This window comes from Myotis nattereri, assembly GCF_964212035.1.
Source record: "Myotis nattereri genome assembly, chromosome: 20".
In the NCBI taxonomy this organism is placed as follows: Eukaryota; Metazoa; Chordata; class Mammalia; order Chiroptera; family Vespertilionidae; genus Myotis; species Myotis nattereri.
The window spans coordinates 11,894,693-11,914,886 of record NC_138096.1 but is presented as its reverse complement, the minus strand read 5'-3'; the positions used below and the strand labels follow the sequence as shown (position 1 = coordinate 11,914,886).

The 20,194-nt window shown below is 48.9% G+C and overlaps 1 protein-coding gene across 1 annotated transcript in view; it reads left to right on the top strand.

Annotated features, from left to right (window-relative positions):
- Positions 1–17,367: 17,367 nt before the first annotated feature.
- Positions 17,368–20,194, top strand: part of PLD5 (phospholipase D family member 5) — a gene marked incomplete at its 5' end in the record, with an annotated part of 172,983 nt that continues 170,156 nt past the window's right edge. The window contains one exon of the mRNA XM_081114485.1: positions 17,368–17,556. Coding sequence (XP_080970611.1) covers positions 17,368–17,556 — 189 coding nt within the window. The remainder of the gene's footprint in view (positions 17,557–20,194) is intronic.

Here is a 20,194-nt window from a genome sequence, read left to right as displayed (position 1 = left end):
ATTGTTGATGTTTCTATCTCTCTTGTTTAACTCTTGGAAGCCAAATACAATTGTATTTCTTTTGTTTGCTTTTTACAAATAATTTTTAGAGCACACTGCTTGATCTGTTTTGGCCATTCCATCCCAAGATTCTGGTCCTTTGTCTATTATTTCTAAACTAGAGGCCTGGTGCATGACATTCGTGCACAGATGGGGGGGGGGGTTCCCTCATCCTGGCCTATGCCTTTTAGCAGTCCAGGAGTCCTTGGGGGATGTCCAACTAATGGCTTAGCTGCAGTCGGACATCGTTAGCACTGCCATGGAGGCGGGAGAGGCTCCCGTCACTGCTGCTGCGCTTGCCACCTGTGAGCCCAGCTTGTGGCTGAGCAGTGCTCCCCCTGTGAGAGCACACTGACCACCGGGGGCAACTCCTACATTGAGCATCTGCCCCCTGGTGGTCAGTACACATCATAGCAATCAGTCCTTCCACTGTTTGGTCAATTTGCATATCACCCTTTTATTATATAGGATTATTATATAGGATGCCTTCACATTTTCATCTAAGAAAGCTGGAAGATTGGGTTCAGGGGCATTGCTGCAGCCTGTTGATGTATTGTTGGCTAACAGGATAGAGGCGGTGTCTATGAGCCTCTGAGTTTACTTCCAAAGAAAATGGGAGCAATGAAATCCGAGATGTGCCCTAGCTGGCTCAGGGGATAGAGCATCAGCCTGTGGACTGAAGGGTCCCATGTTGCAGGCTCAATCCCCAGTAAAGGGTGTGCAGGAGGCAGCCGATCAATGATTCTCTCTCATCATTGATGTTTCTGTCTCTCTGTCCCACTCCCTTCCTCTCTGAAATCAATAGGAAAAAAAAAAAAATATATATATATATATATATATATATATATATATATATATAATAAAATAAAACCAAGATGTAAATTGTATGGAGGTAAATGGGCACTGGAGTGATGTGGGGACTCAGAAAAGGTTTCCTGTGGGCACAGGTATAGGAACCCCAGTTGTGTCCCTAACACCAGCCCTCAGGGCCAAAGGCAACACTGGTTGCATCTGTTACATCTCCTCCCCTTTTACTGATTCTCCTGTGAAGGGACAGACAGGATCAATGCTATAGCTACTCACTATCCTAACCAACAAGATCATATCCCACAGTGCTGTTCTCTTGGTCATTTTCATCAGGAACAGATAAACGACATGCTGGTGTCAGCCACATCTATGCACATCATGAACTAATATTGCAATGAAGTAGAAACACGGGCCACGGTTATCTCTTCTTCCTTCTCTGGTGTCTGGTGGATGTTTAACCACCAGCTGTTGGGAGTGGGGGGGGTGAGGTGCTGATTTGTAGTGTTTGCCAATTTCCCTGGTGTAAATACTCCCACCATGGCTGATTTCAAGTGAGCAAACTGAAGTCACTGAACACGGATTGGGGAAGAGACGTATACACCAGCCCCCGCTAGCCTGTAGATGGCGGCTCCAGCCCCATGCTGCCTACATACCAATCTAAGCGAATAAGATTCTACAGGAAAACTTAGTCCTACAGCAAGAACTCTAATGTTCCTCCTGATTGAGCCCCGGCTTGGCAAGCTATTACCTTCAGACCAAGATAAATGAGTTACTTACAGTGATATCATCACAGTGAGTATTGGATTTCTGATGCACATTTCCTGTCCAAGTATACAGTAACCCTGCCGCTTAAAGCCGACTTCACACTGCCCGTATTCACACGTTGCTCCGTGCTTTCCTGGAAAGTCATAACTTTAAATGCTCCGTGTAGCTTCTTCTGGTAAATGATGCTAATTTCCTCGGTGTCATTTGGGTTCCCAGGGGGAACTCGGGGAAGAAAGTAACATAATCTCCCAGGGAATCCCTTTTGAAATATGTTCTGCCAGAGGATTCTTGTTGAGTCTCTTACAAAAAATTTCACCACCACCCCCTTCTCTGGATAGACTGTCCGTGGAGTGCGGATTGCTACACCAGAAGGTCTGCAAAGACCAGCGAGAGCTCAGGCAGAGGCAAATAAAAAGAAATGGTTTCTAAATGAAGGGGATGAAGATCTTGGAAATTTTTTTCATGTTCTAAGCTTAGGGACTTGAAGAAAACAATGAGTCTTGAGGTTTAAAATCCACAGATTCTTAGATACGTTCTAATAATACAGAAAAAGAAAAAGGGAGGCATGGGGGAGGAGGAGGAAGAGGGAAGGGATGGAGGAAAGAAGACAGGGAGAGAGGAGAGGGAAGGAGGGAAGTCAGAAAGCAAAGAGAGTATCTTTCAAGTGATACGCTTGTACCAGGCATGTGGTCTTTGTTGCTTTCTTTTCTTTTTTTTTCTTTCTCTTTTTTTTCCCCCTTAGGCAGCCATCCTAATCCCCTGAATACTTATCAGGAAGTAGAAACAGGAATATATCACTCCCTTTGGTCACCATAACATAATGTGAAACATCATGCGATGTCAGTCATGAAATTCTGTGTTCTCTTCTCACCCCTTATCCCCACCCTGCCACCCCCACCCCTTGCCCACCTCCTGCAGGGTGTACCTTCTCTAGGGAACAGGATCTACAATAGTAACTTGCCTTCCTTTAAGTCATGATTTCTGCAACGATTAAAACAGAAGTATCACACTGTCCCCCAACCCCACCAGCCGCGAGCCTCCCTTCCCTCTCTGTTCGGGCACAGTAGCTCTCAGGATGAGCCTATTCTCCTCTCTCAGCTCTGGGAGCGCCTACCCTCTGCCCCCTGCGCCCCACCCCCTGAGATAAATGAGGTGTCAGGACAGCAGAGCAGCACCAGCACTTCGTAAAGTTCTTAGTGTCTTCGTCAGGCAGTAGTGTCGTTACATCCCCTGGCTCCTAATCACATGTTGAGGCAGGAAAATGCATAATCCTGCATCGCCCCGCGCCGCTGCCATAAGCAGAGAAAGAGAATGGCCACTCTGGCTACCAGTCATTGGGCACTTTCTCGACTTAGATCATTCTAGTGCCCCCTGTGGGAACAATAAAAAGCCTTCCCTTCAAAGAACACAGAAGGCAATGTTCACAGTTTTTTTTCTCCTCTTGGACAGTTCATTCATACTTTCAAGAAACATCATTGGAAGTGGATCATTGAAATAAAGAGAGGCAAGGGAAAGAATTCCCAAACTTTCTTTGGTCATGCTTTCCTCTCTCTTAAAGCACCATGAGATCCTTGGGTTTTTGCACAGAGTAGCTAGTTACTCAATAAAAATGACTTCCTAGCCCAGCTGGTGTGGCTCAGGGGTTGAGCATCGACCTGTGAACCAGGAGGTCATGGTTCTATTCCACGTCAGGGCGTATGGTTGGGGTGCAGGCTGGATCCCCAGAAGGGGGCGTGCAGGAGGCAACCGATCAATGATTCTCATCGTTGATGTTTCTATCTCTCTCTCCCTCTCCCTTCCTCTCTGAAATCAATAAAATATATATGTTTTTAATGACTTCCTAAATAAATGAATACTTGAGTGATAAAGTTCTTAGCTTTATCACCTGGAATCGACCACTTGGGTATCACACAGAGATTTCTGCTACTTCCTTTGGCAAGAGGATCAGGGAGAAGATGGGATTGCTTTCCCGTGACTCCCAGAGGGTGATTATTGCTTGAATGTGGTCAATACTTGTGACTATCATTGATTGCTCTTCGGGTTTATTTCTTGAGAACTAAGGGTATTTTGCGAGTGCAAACCACTTCCTTGTCTCTTGACCCAACCCATAGGTTAGCCTGGGTTGGTTGACCATTCTTCCCCTTACTTTGCCATTTGCCATTTCCTGCTGGCCAAGGAAATAAATAGATGGATAAAATACCTATGCATTTGCAGCAAGGCTGATGTAACAAAAGGGAGCTCTGCTGAGGAGAGTGAATACTTCCTGCTGATGAATCAGAGAAAAGCCACAAAGGGATAGACTGGGTTTCCCCTGTTCAGGTCTGGATTCTTTGGGACTCTCGGTTGGATGGGATCAGTGCCAATCAGACATTTTGTCCAGTGGCAGCCGGTGGAGCTAGTTGCCCCTACATATTCTGCCCAATTATTCATTTCCTAGAGGCCCAGTGCATGAAATTCATGCATGGGGGAGGTGGGTGGTCCCTCAGCCAGGCCTGCAGCCTCTCTAATCTGGGACCCCTCAGGGGATGTCCAATTGCCTCTCGCAATCCAGGACCACTGGCTCCTAACCACTCCCCTGCCTGCCTGCCTGCCTGCCTGCCTGGTTGCCCCTAACCCCTCTGCCTGCCTGCCTGATCAGCCCTAACCACCTCGGCCTTCCTGATTGTCCCTAACCGCCTTTGCCCCACACCCGGGACCCAGGCCTCCCTCCCTCTGGCTGACCCCAAGCACCCAGGACCCGGGCTGGCTTCGCCCGGGCCAGCTGCAGCCACAGGGGACCATGGGCAGGAGGCTTCGCCCGGGCCACAGCCACAGGTGCCCGGGACCACAGGGCGGGCAGCTTGTCCCGCTCCCGGGCTGCAGCCTGGCTGGTCCCCATTCCTCTCTCCCCAGCTCACTTGTGCCTGGCTGGTCCCCATTCTTCTCTCCCCAGCTCACTTGTGCCTGGCTGGTCCCCATTCTTCTCTCCCCAGCTCATTTGTGCCTGGCTGGTCCCCATTCTTCTCTCCCCAGTGTTGAGTGTCTGAGCAGTTCCAGTGTGAGGGTGCGAGGCCGCTAGAGCATGAAGGCGTGAGGGCATGATGACCATTTGCATATTAGCTCTTTATTATATAGGATTATTATCTTATGAAGCTGCCCAGTTATGCATTGTGAACTGATATGTAAAAGCCACTTTAAAATCCAAAGCACTATTCCAATGCATGGCATTTATTATCCATACTATTTCTAATGATTATAATACCATATGTGTTGTACTTCACTAAGGACTTTCCTAATATACAGAAGATGTTGCCCAATATTCCCCTTGACTTTCTACCTGCTTAAGCCAGAAGACTGGGGACAATGCCTTAGGTGTTCCGAACACACCGATTCAAAGTGAGAATTGCACTGACTCTCTGCTAAGCCCCAGAGCGATTATTGGAACTGAATGGCGATCACAAAAAACATAGGCACCCCTTGGTAATAGTAACAGGTCCTTGGGATTAAAGCCATTTTCACTCTTACCAGTGAGCGGATGGACTCTCCCGTTGGCATATTTTAAGATTTATGTATCTGAACAAGGTCATGGTGTTGATTATACTGCCCTTGTATGGACTGTGTAACCTTGTGAAAATTGGTTGTCACAGCCGGGGAGAGGACAGATCTGAAGCGCTCTCAAAATGTGTATGTGAAGGCCCAGATGGTTGGGGCAAGTCATCCGGTGAAAAGAAACCAGAAATATATTTGGTCAGGGAGATTGCTCAGGCCTTGTCTTCACAGTGTGAGTAAAAATAAAAAGAATGGTATGATAGCCCGGCTGGTGTGGCTCAGTGGTTGAGCATCGACCTGTGAACCAGGAGATCATGGTTCGATTCCCGGTCAGGGCATATGCCCAGGTTGTGGGCTTCATCCCCAATAGAGGGCGTGCAGGAGGCAGTCAATCCATGATTCTTTCTCATTATTGATGTTTCTCTCTCTCTCTCCCTCTCCCTCTCTGAGATCAATGAAAATATTTTTTTATATAAAAGAGAATGTTGTTATAGAAAGGTAGAAGTATTTAGCATATGGATTGTGTGGTGCCCGTCCTGTACTAGCCCTGATGGTCTTATTGCAGAATGGTTGGGCTCTCTGTCTCCCCCCCCCCCCCCCCACAGGGGATGCTTGCAGGGCTGTGCCCTCTCCCATAGCTTCCCACAAGCTTTCTAGGATCCAGCAATTCCTGGCTAGAAAAGGCAAGCATTCCTTAGTGCAGTGGGCAGCAAACCACAGCTCACGAGCCACATGCGGCTCTTTGGCCCCTTGAGTGTGGCTCGTCCACCACGTGCGGGCGTGCACGTACAGTGCGAAGTTGACTTAAAACTTTAAGTAAAGTTTATTAAGTTAATTTTAGGGAACGTTGTGGAGTGAAAGAAGATGTTGTGGATGGAGAAAGGTATGTTGAGATGGTTTGGACATAGAGAGAGGATGAACAAAAGGAGATAGATGAAACAAGTATACAAGACGAGTGTGGCTGGGAGAGTTGGAAGGGGTCGACCTCAGCGAACGTGCCTCAATCAGATTGAGGACGTTTTTAGCAAAGGCCAGCTTAGGAGTACCCTAATTAAGTTCATAACAATATACCTCCCTATATAGTTTAAGTTTAAAAAATTTGGCTCTCAAAAGAAATTTCAATCGTTGTACTGTTGATATTTGGCTCTGTTGACTAATGAGTCAATGACTAAACCAGTTTTCCACCTGCATTTTTTAGGCGGGTTCCTGCCTAGCTGCTGATACCTGCTTTTGTCAACCTGTTTCATATCTTCTCCTCCCTTCCCGTCTGAGACCCTGGCCTGGAGGCCTGTATCCTCTTGCCTCCCCTGCACACTGAGGGACTCCGTGGTTCACCTCCCTCTGGTTACTGTGGCTTCTCTGCAGGAACTTGGAGCCTCCATCCATCATTTCACGCAGGTGAGCACTGTGATCTCTAAGTGGAGGCAGGGAGATTCCTCTTGGAGAACCCAGAGGTTTGGGTTGCCTTTCCCTCTCAGTGGCTGTGACTTTAGGAAGTGTACATACCCAGAGGTAGCCATAGATTTTAGTTAACTTACGATAATTTATTTTTTCTGTCCATAAAATTCTACTCAGCCCGGCCAGCGTGGCTCTGGTTGAACATCGACCTATGAACCAGGAGGTCACAGTTCGATTCCCAATTAGGGCACATACGTGGGTTGCAGGCTCCATCCCCAGTAGGGGGCGTGCAGGAGGTGGTGTATCAGTGATTCTCTCTCATCATTGATGTTTCTTTCTCCCTCTCCCTTTCTCTCTGAAATCAATAAAAAGATATTTTTAAAAAATTCTACTCACACAATCACTTGGAATAATCCAAGTACACTGATGGTTTATTATATTAGAAATCTAGTTTATAGATCTGTAGTAGCAAAATAAGTAAGTGGGCGATTTGCTAACAGGATTGAAAGGGAGGAAATTGCATGCACCTGTTACTCTGATGTTAACTAAAACATATTCCTCGAGTGTCCATTCCTAATGAAGAGACTGAAGCCTGCAGAGTGCACATTATCATTGTGAAGCTGGGAACCCCACCAATTTATAACCCAAGCGAGCGGCAGATTTAGAAGATGCCTTGAAATGCAGCCTATTCCACAGTAATAAAGGGTGTCCCAAAATTCATGCAAGATTTGAATTTTGCGTGAGCATTAACAACAACAAAAATAAAGCCTAATTTTACTTGGTTTATTGAATCAGATTCTAATATCTGTTGCCCTTTGATTTCAATCCCTTCCATTTGATAAGCATTACCAAGTACCAATGATGGCCCAGGAGCAGGGACAATGAAGACCAATGAAGACCACGGCTTTGCGTATGTGCCAGCAAAGCCGTGGAGGCCGTTTACCCGATGTGCTATTCCATACATAACCCTATACTGTATCCTTTATGAATCAATAAAACATTTACAATTTTTAATTATAAACCTGTGCTTTATATCAAAATTACTTCTTGGGTGAATTTTGGGACACCCTTTATCTTAGCTGCATCAAATAAACCAGTATCTCTCTTCTAAAATAGGCCATTTTATTTTCTGTTAAACAACTCTAAGAATCAGCTTCTTGTCTACAGTCTACTGGCCTTTTCTTTTCATATATATATATATATATATATATATATATATATTTTACTGATTTCAGAGAGGAAGGGAGAGGGAGAGAGAGATAGAAACATCAATGATGAGAAAGAGTCATTGGTTGGCTGCCTCCTGCATGGCCCCACTGGGGATCAAGCCTGCAACCCAGGCATGTGCCCTTGATTGGAATTGAACCTGGGACCCTTTAGTCCGCAGGCCAATGCTCTATCCACTGAGCCAAACCAGCTTAGGCGAAACTGGCTTTTTCCAAGCTCTAGGACCTGCCTTCCCAAACTAGGTTATAGACTCCAGCTCTGGGAATAGCACGTTTTCAATAGCATACAGCATGCCGTCTCATTTGGGAACTATTGATTTAGCATTTATTTTCTTGACATGTGATCATATGCTATTTGTCGTTTCATTAGGAGTTGTCTATTTTGAAGACTGTAAATTCATTTATATCTGGGTTTATGATTTCTCAGGATGTTGAATCTCTGCGATGCTTAATGAACTCTAAATACGCACTGGAAACTCAATACATGATTGTCAGGTTGAAAGTGTGAATTCAATTTAGCAAAGCCCAGCTCTGTGTCTTTGCTAAGATCATCTAAGTGTGTACTTACATTTTCTTTTCATTTATTTATGTGTTTATTTATTATTAATATTTTTTAATCCTCCCCCGAGGATATTTTTCCATTGATTTTTAGAGAGAGTGGAAGTGAGAGGGATAGACAGAGAGAAACGCTGATGTGAGAGAAACACATCGATTGGTTGCCTCCTGCAAGAGGCCTGAACAGGCTTGGGCAGGGGAGGAGTGCCGCAGTCTTTTTGCTGCAAGGGTTTAAGAATCTGGAGAAGGGCTGCATATAAATGAGTAATCGAGACATGAAATATAAATTTGGAAGGCATGTTGGGGGAGCCAGGGGAGACTTAGCTCTAGAGACTAAGCTCTCTGACTCTCCGGACCCACGGCTATTATTCACACGCTAGAGGCCCGGTGCATGAAATCCATGCATAGGTAGGGTCACTAGACCTGGCCGGCAATCAGGGCCGATCTGTGGGGCAACCAAGGGGAGATCGGGGGGCCCCTGCTGGCACCCACCTAAGCCGGCCTGGTGCTGCCCGCTCGCTGGCCCCACCGCCCACTGCCACTGCCCTCCCTCTGTGGGGATGACTGTTGGGGGGTGGGGGGGGTGGCCCACTGGCACTTGCATTGGCTGGCCTGGGGCTTGTGGGCTGGGGGCAACTCCTGCATTGAGCATCTGCCCCCTGGTGGTCAGTGCATGTCATAGTGGCCAGTCATTCCACCAATCTTTCTGCTGTTCAGTCGATTTGCATATAAACGTTTCTAATATAGAATTTTACCCTTTAGCAAAGCAGATATACATATCAAAGGTAAGGCTTGGCAAACAGGAAAAGATGATCAGGTTAGGGCAGTGGTCGACAAACTGCGGCTCGGCAAACCGCGGCTCGCGAGCCACACGCGGCTCTTTGGCCCCTTGAGTGTGGCTCTTCCACAAAAATACCAACTTCTGCTCATGGGCCACAAAGTTTCAATTGCACTGTACGTGCGCGCCCACACGTGGTATTCTGTGGAAGAGCCACACTCAAGAGGCCAAAGAGCCGCATGTGGCTCGTGAGCCACGGTTTGCCGACCACAGGGTTAGGGGAAATGCCCTCAGCTGTTTGGCAGCAGGTAACAATATGCAGATCTTCAGCCCTGCTGAAGGTGTCCATCAGCCTTCTGATGAACTTCTCGCATTTATTATGACCTGCTGGACTTGGCCTCCAGCAGAGGAGCCTGCAACCTAGGTACATGCCCTTGACTGGAATCGAACCCAGAACCCTTCAGGCTGCAGGCTGACACTCTATCCACTGAGCCAAAATGTAGGGCCCTACATTTTCTTTTCAGAATCTTATCCCCACGCTGGTATTTTCTGGGCATGTCTCCCCCATCTCAGCCTCCACCCTGACTCGCTTCCTCGGCACCTCTGGTTGTGTTCTGTTACAACATTGCTCTGTGTGCTTCTCCAACCAGATCGGGCTTAAAATAATTTTTAATCTTGTTGGGTTTTATTTATCTTGTGTCTCCATGGCTTAGCACATGTCCATTGCTAAAATGATCTCATTCATTCATGGATAATAGAGACCATTATAAACTTTTGAACAATAATAGATACAGAGGCAGAGCTGCCTCAAACAGATTATCAAACTGCAGCGGGAAGGCCAGGGAGGGTTGGGGGGCAGGAGGGAGGGGGTAAGAGATCAACCAAAGGACTTGTATGCATGCAAATAAGCATAACCAATGGACATAAGACACTGGGGGATAGGGGAGGCTAGGGGACTGTCAAGGGCGGGGGGGAAAAAATGGACACATATGTAATACCCTTTGTAATACTTTAAGCAATAAAATAAATAAATAAATAAAATGAATGCTTTCAGAAAGCATAGGAATGGCTGAGCATAGTTAGAATAGAAATGTTGCAAGTAGGAAATGGACAGTACTTAATGTGCCCTGTCTGTCCTTGTTTATCAGTTTTATAGTTTTTGTAACTTGAAACCCATCCGTCAGGTTGACATGTTGACAGGCAGTCTTGGTTCGTGACAGATGAACGGATTAACGAATTCTTCATCTATTATTTATACTCTGCCTACATTTAACAAAGCCATTAGAAAAAACAACAACCCGAAAAATAGCCTCGTTAAGAATTAAGACCAGGGTAAAGAACTAGAGCCACATAACAGGGAATGAGACGTATATTGTTGGCTGAGAAAACCTAAGACCAATGGAGGCTCCAGCAACTGAGCATAAAAATCAGCTCTGAGATTTTGTTGTTGTTGTTTTAGCTCTGAGATTTTTGAATTTCGTTGTGGGGAGCTGAGTATCCTACCTTCAAAAAGATATTGTGTAGTCAACAGAAGCAATCAACAGTGAATCAGACAAGCATTGAGATGGTGCACATCAGCCTGTATTTGTTTAAGTGATTTACAGCAGAAAAAAATGTACTCTAATTGTCAGGAATACTGAAAATCTACGGAGTCAGTAAATTAAATTCCTCTTTAGCTCAAGTGAACAAATGGGGGATGTCAGAGGTGTCCAAATAGTTTTATAATATTTACCAATTCCATTTGGTTGACCTCAATAACAGCAATGGGTTTCTAAAAAAAAAAAAAAAAAAAAAAGTAAAAGAAGCCCATAACCACTGCCAGGGTGCAATAAAAATATAAGAAACCATATATAAGAACATCCATTCTTCATGGGCACCCAAACACAGCAAATACACCTCATTCTCACATCACTCGTCTTCATGTTAGATTTCAGTTTTAAGAATCTAGGGATGAGTGAGAATTATCATTATCATCAGCTCTTTCCTTTTTTGCTGTTGAGTTGGACATACTTTACACTGGATACCACGATCAATTCATAAAAGATGGTCCCAGGTAATTATAGTGGAATTTAGACTCTCTGGGTGATTTTGAAGAATTCCCAGTTCAAAGGCTTTAGGCATGAAGGCCAAATGAAGTGGCAATTTGAGCAATTGTCTGATTGACTTCCTCCATCCACACTAGGAGTTAAAATAATTCAGATTCTTTTCCCACTGGGAGCTTTTAGTTGTACTAAATATCCAGTTAATCATTTCAACTATCATCCTCTTCCCCACCCCCCCACCCCCCCCCCCCCCCAGTATAGACATTGGCTAATTTTTTGTGACCCAGCCAATAGATGTGTTGATATGATGGATCTGTCTCGTGCTCAACTTTGTGATTAAACCATAGCTACTTAGGCAAAGCAGCATAAGTCCCCACTGTTGGTTGGTTGGTTGGTTGGTTGGCTGGTTATCAACTGAGCTGGCACTAGAAGCAAGGTTTCTAACGCTCAGAAAGATCCCAGTGCCATCCGATTTGGTTCCTTGCATGGATCAATTGGGAGCCTCCATGGAACTGTGTACACTCACTCTGCTGGGCCTCCCACTGGAGGCTAGTAGGCTTTCCCCCACTACTCTGCAGCTTCTCTCCAGGTCTCTGTGGGGCTCTCAGCCCAGCAGACATGCAAGGCCAGGCGGGCTGTGCATTGAGAGTGAAGCCCCCTGAGCTGCAGCCATGTTGTCTCTTGTTGGTGTGTCTCTATGCCGAGTATCTTCCTAGGTCTGTTTCCTCACCTGTCACATGATGGTGGTTATGTTGACTCGGCAGGGGTTGGATGAGAAGCAAATGACAGAATAATGCCTTTGATAATGGACCAGCACAGGAAACAGAGCGCAGTGCGCACTCAAAACATGAGTCGTTGGTCTAAAATAAGGTCATATATAAATCCGCTTTGTTAATAATTTAGCATAACAGTTAAAAATCCACATTGTCATTTTATAGCTAATCAATAATAGCCACATGGCTAAAGAAAATCTATACGTAGACTAAAAGACCCTTCTCAGAGATTAATGTACTATATGAATGCTTCCGGGAAACATGTTCAATCTAGGACTACTTTCGTTGTGTTCTAATGGTATTATTTTATTCAAATATTCTCCAGAAATAACCTCATAATTTTTTAAAATAGCCCCCTGGCCCGTGTTGCTCAGTGGTTGATCATTGACCTATGAACCAGGAGGTCACTGTTTAATTCCAGGTCAGGGCACATGCCTGGGTTGCAGGCTCAATCCCCAGTACGGGGTGTGCAGGAGGCAGCCGATCAGTGATTCTCTTTGATGTTTCTATCTCTCTCTCCCTCTCCCTTCTTCTCTGAAATCAACAAAAATATCTACACTAATAAAAGAGAAAAATGGTAATTGGCGTATGGCGATACCATTTTCATTGGCTAATCAGGGCTATATGCAAATTAACTGCCAACTAAGATTGGCAGTTAACTGCCAACAAGATGGCGGCTAATTTGCATATGTAGGCACAATGCAGGGAGGCGAAAGGGAAAGCAGGAAGAAGCCCCCTGCCACTGACAGTGATTGGAAACCCAGGGGGGAGCTAAGAGCTGGGGGGCAGGGCAAAGGTGGCCCTGGGGAGAATCAGCCATGATCGGAGAATCAGGCACCTTTGCCGTCCTGGCCAGTGATAGCAGGAAGTAGGGGTGGAGCCAGCGATGGGAGCTGGGCACGGTCGAAGCTGGCAGTCCCAGGAGCTAGGGGTCCCTTGCCTGGGCCTAAAGCGAAGCCCACGATCGCGGCGCCTCCTGCTGCCACTGCAGGTCCCCGCTGCCTGGGCCGGACTCCTAGGCCAGAGGCGTTAGGCCTGGGCAGGGGCGGAGCCTACAACCGCGGGGAACTGGGGGTCCCCTGCCCAGGCCTGACACCTCTGCCGGAGGCCTCAGGCCTGGGCAAGGGGCCGATCCGGTGATTGGTGATCGGAGGGTGATGAGGGTCAACTCCTCTGGCTGAGGCATCAGGCCTGGGCGGGGGGCTGAGCCGGGGATTGGGGGGATATGATGGTCCCCTTGCCCAGGCCTGAAGCCTGGGTCAGAGGCGTCAGGCTTGGGCGGGGGGTGGAGCAAGCGATCAGAGGGAGATGGGGGTCCCCTGCCCAGGCATGATTCCTGGGCCAGAGGCCTCAGGCCTGGGCGGGGGCCAGAGCCAGTGATCGGGGGGAGATGGGGGTCCCCTGTCCAAGCCTGACACCTCTGGCGGAGGCGTCCGGCCTGGGCAAGGGGCCGATCAGGCGATCGGAGGGTGATGGGGGTCAACGCCTGAGGGCTCCCAGTATGTGAGAGGGGGCAGGCTGGGCTGAGGCACACTCCCCCCACACACACACCCAGTGCACGAATTTCGTGCACCGGGCCCCTAGTATTTAAAATAAAAAGAAAAACCAATACTTGTTATTTTCCCAAAGGAGCTGGAAGCTTATGTCCACATAGAAGCCCACGTGTGTTTATAGCATCTTTATTTATCACTACCCAAACTTGGAAGCAACCAAGATGCCTTTTAGTAATGAATGAATGAATAAATAAGTGGTACATCCAGACAGGACATTATGCAGAGCTAAAAAGAAGTCTCTGTTCTTTCCCCTGAATTTTGCTGTGAACCTGAAACTGCTCTTAAAAAAAAAAAACAGTCTTGAAAAGAAAGTAATGCTGTCTAAAGCTGCCAGACTCACTTCTTGACAACAAAAAAATGACTTCTGGTGTCCGTGTTTTCATGGGATCTTGCAAAGGGTGAGGGTGATTAAGGAGGTCGTAATGCAGACTAACAAGGAAGGTCTCATAGTTGAAATGTTTTCTTCATCAGTAACAAACCTTTAATATATTTTTTCAATTGATTTCAGAGAGGAAGGGAGAGGGAGAGAGAGAGAAACGTCAATGATGAGAGAGAATCATTGATCCGCTGCCTCCTACACACTCCCTACTGGGATCAAGCCTGCAACCCGGGCATGTGCCCTTGACTGGAATCGAACCTGGGATCCTTCAGTCCGCAGGCCGATGCTCTATCCCACTGAGCCAACCAGCTAGGGCAGTAATAAACCTTTAATTTAAAAAAGAAAAAAAAACTGGTCATATTCAGTAAAAATACACCTGAAAATAAAGCATATAAGTAGTAAGAAGTATTCATGTGTGATTTTTTTTTATCTGATGTGGTAAAAAAAATATTTATTTAGAAACAGTGAACCTATCTTGTCCGCCAGATTCTGTAATGACTAGATTCTGAGCTCTGAGCAGGTCATTTAACCTCCACGAGCTTCAGTTTCCTTTTTTTAAAAACTAGAGCTATCCCGATGAGCGTGCCTCAGTGGTTGAGCACTGACCTATGGACCAGGAGGTCACGGTTCAAGTCCTGGTCAGGGCACATGCCCAGTTTGCGGGTTCAATCCCCAGTGTGGGGTGTGCAGGAAGCAGCCAGTCAATGATTCTCTCTCATCATTGGTGTTTGTATCTCTCTCTCTCCCTTTCTGAAATCAATAAAAATATTTTTTAATGGAGATGGTAGCAATTACTAGAGTGATTTCCCTAAAAAGGCATAGTTTTCAAAAAAAAAAAAATGTTCAACATGAAAACCTGACCTGATACAGACACCATCTGTTTAAATTCTCCTACAGTGGGACACTTCGTTATTGCTCTGAATCGGATATCTTGTCACTTGTCAAGGTTTGGATCTATCCCATGACCTACAGTATAATCTTACAAAGCAAAATTCAGCAGTATCCTTTTCAGAAAGGCAGTCAGGGCTCTGTAAACCAGCATTATACTAGTAAAAGAAATGTGCAATTGTAGTCATTTATATTGTGTGTTTATACTTTTAAAGAGCAAAATCTGCCCTGACCGGTGCAGCTCAGTTGATTGAGCAAAGTCTCTGGCACCAGAAATGGTGAGCAGTTCCATTCCCGGTCAGGGCCCATGCCTGGGTTATGGGCTCCATCCCCCGTGGGGGCCACTCAGGAGGCAGCCGATCCGTGTTTCTCTCTCACCGATGTTTCTCTCCCTCTCTTTCTCTAAACTCAATAAAAACATTTTACAAATAAAAATAAAGCAAAGTCTGTGAAACCTAAATTGTAACAGCAAAGAAATAGGAGACGCGATAGTGGAATGTATAGTGTCCACAGCCTTTTAATCCTGGTTCAAATCCTGGCTTTGGAGTGTAATTTCTGCTTGAGCCTCAGTTTCCTCACCTGGAAAATGGGGTTAAAAGCCTTTATGTGCAGAATAACTGTGAAACTCAAGAGATTCCCCACCAGCATTCAGCTCCTCAGAAAACCAATCTAGAATAACCCCAAATTGTGTGTTGTTTGTATTTAGTTGCTTCATCCCCAAATGGACTCCTCAGAGGATTTCATTTCAACTACAATTATTACAATAGCATCTTCTACTACGGATACTCTAAAAAGGCCTGAGACACAACCCTTGCCCTCACGAAACTGCAGATTCCTTCCCGGAATTTCTTCTTTGAAACCAGCATGCAACTGGGACAGGGCTGAGGAACACTTCTGCGCAGGCCGGGGGCGGGAGGGAGAGATGTCCCCTTGGCTGGCTCTCTTTCAAATCTCCAGAATATTCCTCTGGCTTCCGTGCACTCCCCACACTTTTCAATGCACCTGAGGAACCCTTACCATGTGTTGTTGTACAGCCTTTAGGTCAGCGGTTCTCAACCTGTGGGTCGCGACCCCTTTGGGGGTCCAAGGACCCTTTCACAGGGGTCGCCTAAGACCATCGGAAAACACATATATAATTACAGATTGTTTTTGTGATTAATCACTATGCTTTCATTATGTTCAATTTGTCACAATGAAAATACATCCTGCATATCAGATATTTACATGACGATTCATAACAGTAGCAAAATTACAGTTATGAAGTAGCAACGAAAATAATTTTATGGTTGGGGGTCACCACAACATGAGGGACTGTATTAAAGGGTCGCGGCATTAGGAAGGTTGAGAACCACTGCTTTAGGTAAACCCCCAAAATGTTTTTGAGATGCTGACTCCAAATATAGTAAAAGATTTAAAAAAAAAACACCTTAAGATTAACAATTAACATGTCACCTTCTTTCCTTTTATAATCCTCACCTGAGACATGGGGGTGGGGGTGGGGGGGTGAGATTCCTAGGCGCTGCAGGGGATCGAACCCACAACCCAGGCATGTGCCCCTGAGCAGGAATCAAACCTGCAACGCTTGGGTGCACAGGTGAGGCTCAACCCACTGGGTCACTCCAGCCAGGGCCGGACACCTCCTTCCTAAAGCCATCCTGTCTGGCTGGGCCTGGGCAGGGGTAAGGGCTGGCCCTGGGGACTCTGAGCAGAGGGAGCCAGCGCACTTGCTGGGGGCGCCCGGGTGTCGCCGCCCCGGGTGGGTGGTGGGTGGGCCGCCCCGGGGCGCTTGGTTCAGTGTGAGGGCAGGTGGCGAGGTCCTGCCGGCCCTGCACTGCCAGGTCCTGCGGGGAAGTAGCATGCGGGGCTCCAGATGCGCATCCCGGGGGCCATTCTCGGGGGTGGGGGGGTGGGGGGGGTTGTTAGGCACCCCGTGCTCTAAGGGCCCGGAGGTGGGAAGTTATTGAACTTTCCGAATAAAGCGGGCGGGGCGCGGGGTGCGGGGCGCTGCGGGCTGGAGTGGGGGCAGGGCGGAGGTGGCCCCCTGGCCTCCGGATCCAGCCCCGCGCAGGCGGGGGGAGCGCGGCGCGCCTCCCAGTGGACAGGCGGGAGGGAGCGGGGCGGCGGGTGGAGCGGCGGGCGGACCCGCGAGCCCGCAGCCCGAGCCGCCCGGCCGGGGCGCGGCGGGAGGGGCGGCGGCGGCTCCTCTCTGCGCCAACCTGCGGGCTGGGCTGGCTCGGCGGCCCCTCCCACCGCCCCGCCGCCTCCCGCGCTCCCGCCCCGTCCGGCCCGGGTCCCCGGCGGCGCCGCCAGCAGCCGGCGCGCGGAGCGCACGCCCGGGACCGCGGCGGCCGGGGACAGCGCGGCCGCTCCGCTCTCACCCGCCCGCGCTTCTGCCTTCGCGGAGCAGGCGCCCCCCCCCCTCCCCGACTCCCTCTCGCCCCCGCCCCTCCCCCCTCTCCCTCCCCCGCCCCCTCCCGCCTCTCCTCCGGCGCCGCCCCCCCGCCCGGCGTGCGCCCCCCGCGCTCCCGCCCGCCCCTTCCTGCTCCCGCTCCCCGCGCCCCGCACGCTCGTCCTTGGCTCCCGGCTCCCCGACCCTCCCGGGCCCCCGCGCGCCGCCCGCCGCTGGTCATGTCAGGATGGAGATCCGGCAGCACGAGTGGCTCGCGGCCTCCCCCCACGAGGGCTTCGAGCAGCTGCGGCTCAAGAGCCGCCCCAAGGAGCCCTCGCCCAGCCTGGCCCGGGTGGGCGCGAACTTCTACAGCAGCGTCAAGCAGCCGGACTACAGCGCCAGCGTCTGGCTCCGCAGGAAGGACAAGCTGGAGCACGTAAGGCGCCCCGCTCCCCCCGGCCCCCCGCACCCCGCACCTGCCGCGCGCGCGCACCCACCCACCCACCCCAGGGCGGCCCGGCCCCAGCGCGCACGGAGACAGGGCGTCCGCGCCCCCCTTGCAACCCGGGCTTCCCCGCCTGCACTTTCTGGCGGTGAGGACTGGGCTGTGGGGAGGGCAGGGGAGCCCCCTCTCCAGGGACCGCCTGGCCCCCGCGGGCGTCCGCGCCCTGGGGCTCCTCGGCGCCGGGCCTCGGGGCGCGGGGTGACTGGCAGGGAAGGCGCCGCCACCAGCGTGGTCCGAGGAGCCCGGCGTTGCGCGGCGGTGGCTCTAGAGGGGCGTGTGTGCGGGTTGGGGGGACTCCTAACTGCGCCCGCAAAGTGACTCAAAGAACCTGGGAAGTTGTCGCCGCCGGCCACTCGCCCTGGGCCCGCCACGGGCGGTGTCTGCGGAGTGGCCCCTGGGTGAGCCGCGGGCGAGCCCGCTCCACCTGAGCCCAATCTGGAGAGATGTGCGCGTGGCCAGGAGACAGGGACCTCCACCCCACCACCACCACCACCACCACCGAGAGTGCGGGCACCCCGCCAAGCGTCCTGGGCTCTGGGCTGAGCCCCGAAGACCCTTCCTTCTGGAAGGAAAAAGTCCCTCTAAAGAGGCGTTTCCTGGGTCCACAGTTACCGATCTAACCCATCGGCAGGTCCTTAAGGCAAATGTTAAAATGAAACAGTTATCGCCAGAGTGCAGCACAGCCAGCTAAGGAGAGGCTGTTTCTTCCCGCATCTAGTTGAGTCTGTTCATGGCATGTGGAGGTTTCCTGTATTTGGGTCACCCCACCAGCTATGTTAGAAAGGCAGGACTTCTGGGGCTCGCACATCTACCAGCACCAACCTGAGTGTGTGTCCCCCCACCCCACCCCACCCCCAGGTGTTCCTCCTCAGGGACAGCAAGCTTCCCAGGAGGGAGCCTGCAAAGGGATGTTTCTCTTACCGGGAGGTCTCTGCTTTTTGTCTCGATTAAGTCACTGAAAGCTCTAAGTTGGGGAGCAGTTTCTGCCTCGGAGAACCATTTCCTTAACACCAAAAGGATGTCTCATCCTTCAGACCGGGGAAGTAATGGAAGCAGATTTCCAGGATGGCAAGTGGTTTGCGAGGCAAGGGTGTCCGCTTAGAAATAAGAGCTTCGGAATCGGCCTAGGGAACCGCTGACGTTATTACTTTAAAGGGGAGCGGATGGCATCTGCGTGTCATCGGGCACTTGATGTTATCTGGTGTGAGGACCCGGGAGAACGGTGGAGCCTGAGGATGGTGATGCATCTTCGTTTCACTTGCACTCGGAATGTGTGTTCATTTGCAGCGTGTGCTTTCAGCCGATCTATTTCCTTTCTCCTCCTGAAAATCAATAGCGCAATCTCCTATGAGTATGCCTCCTTGAGTCACAGACACCGGATGCGATATCTTTCAGTGGTTTCTCCCACTCAGGTTTTCCGTGAAAGGATGAAGTCATCCCAGGTGGGCCTGGCAGAGTCGCCACCTTTCTGGACAAGTAGACGATGCTCAGCCCCTCCAGAGAGTGAGGGACCGAAGGGAGGAGAGGTGGTGGTTGGAAGCATGCAAGGATCTATGCTTTCTTCACTCAGGTGCATTGCATCCATTTTTTAAAAAAAAAAATCAATAGCCTCATTTGTTATTTAAATGAACAGTAGTTTTGTTTGCCTTCTCACATACATTTCGTGAAACATACTCCGTTTTTCTCTATACTTGCTTTCAATTAGGAAGGGGCATTTGCATCAAAGGAAGTCTTTTATGATACTCTTTTGCTCCTTTGAAACAGCCACAAACTTTTTAAAGGAAATAATATGTATGAAAGTGCTATGAAAAATAGCATAAAAATGTAAAGGTGTCTGAATTCAATTCCTGGGTATTTAGAACATATATCAGCGGTGTGTACATTATGATGTTTCAAATTAGTTAGATCTTGGAGATTTGAAAACCCATAACAAATGCTACCTGGTATATTATGGCCACACAATACATGGAAATGTAGTGTTGACTGTATGATAGACAACGTTCTGAACACACGCGGCACCTTCGGATTTGGGTGTTACGGAGAGTAGGATGAGTGCGTCATGTGAAGTTCAAAGGTGATGGTGGTTTAAAAAAACAGAACACCCTTTGGTCTGTCTCATCAACTGCATGACCGTGATTTTTATTATGAATAATGATAAGGGAGATCATTTACATGAAAGCAACCTACTGTGATTTTGCTGCAGTGTTAAGAGTCAGTCTGGTCGTAAGGGTATAAATAAATGATGGCTTCCGTTGACACACGCATTCCGTCCTTGCCCTAAAGGAATTCCCTGCAGTGAAAGGTGGCAGGATGTGGGCTCTGTCCAGACTTCGGAGGCATTCCTTAATGTGAAAGTAGCACAGCGTCAGGTGATGGCTGAAGAATATATTCCCACCCACTTCGCTGAAAATGAAGATAAGGGGTTTCTTTCTCCTTTTCTAGTGTAGAGGCTACAGGACAAGAGACAAGTGACATGAATGGGTGCAGGATCGGAATGCTTTCAACCCACCTGGAAATCTGATTCCTGTCATTCCTTGGTTGCTAGACACTTAACAGGATGAATACCCAT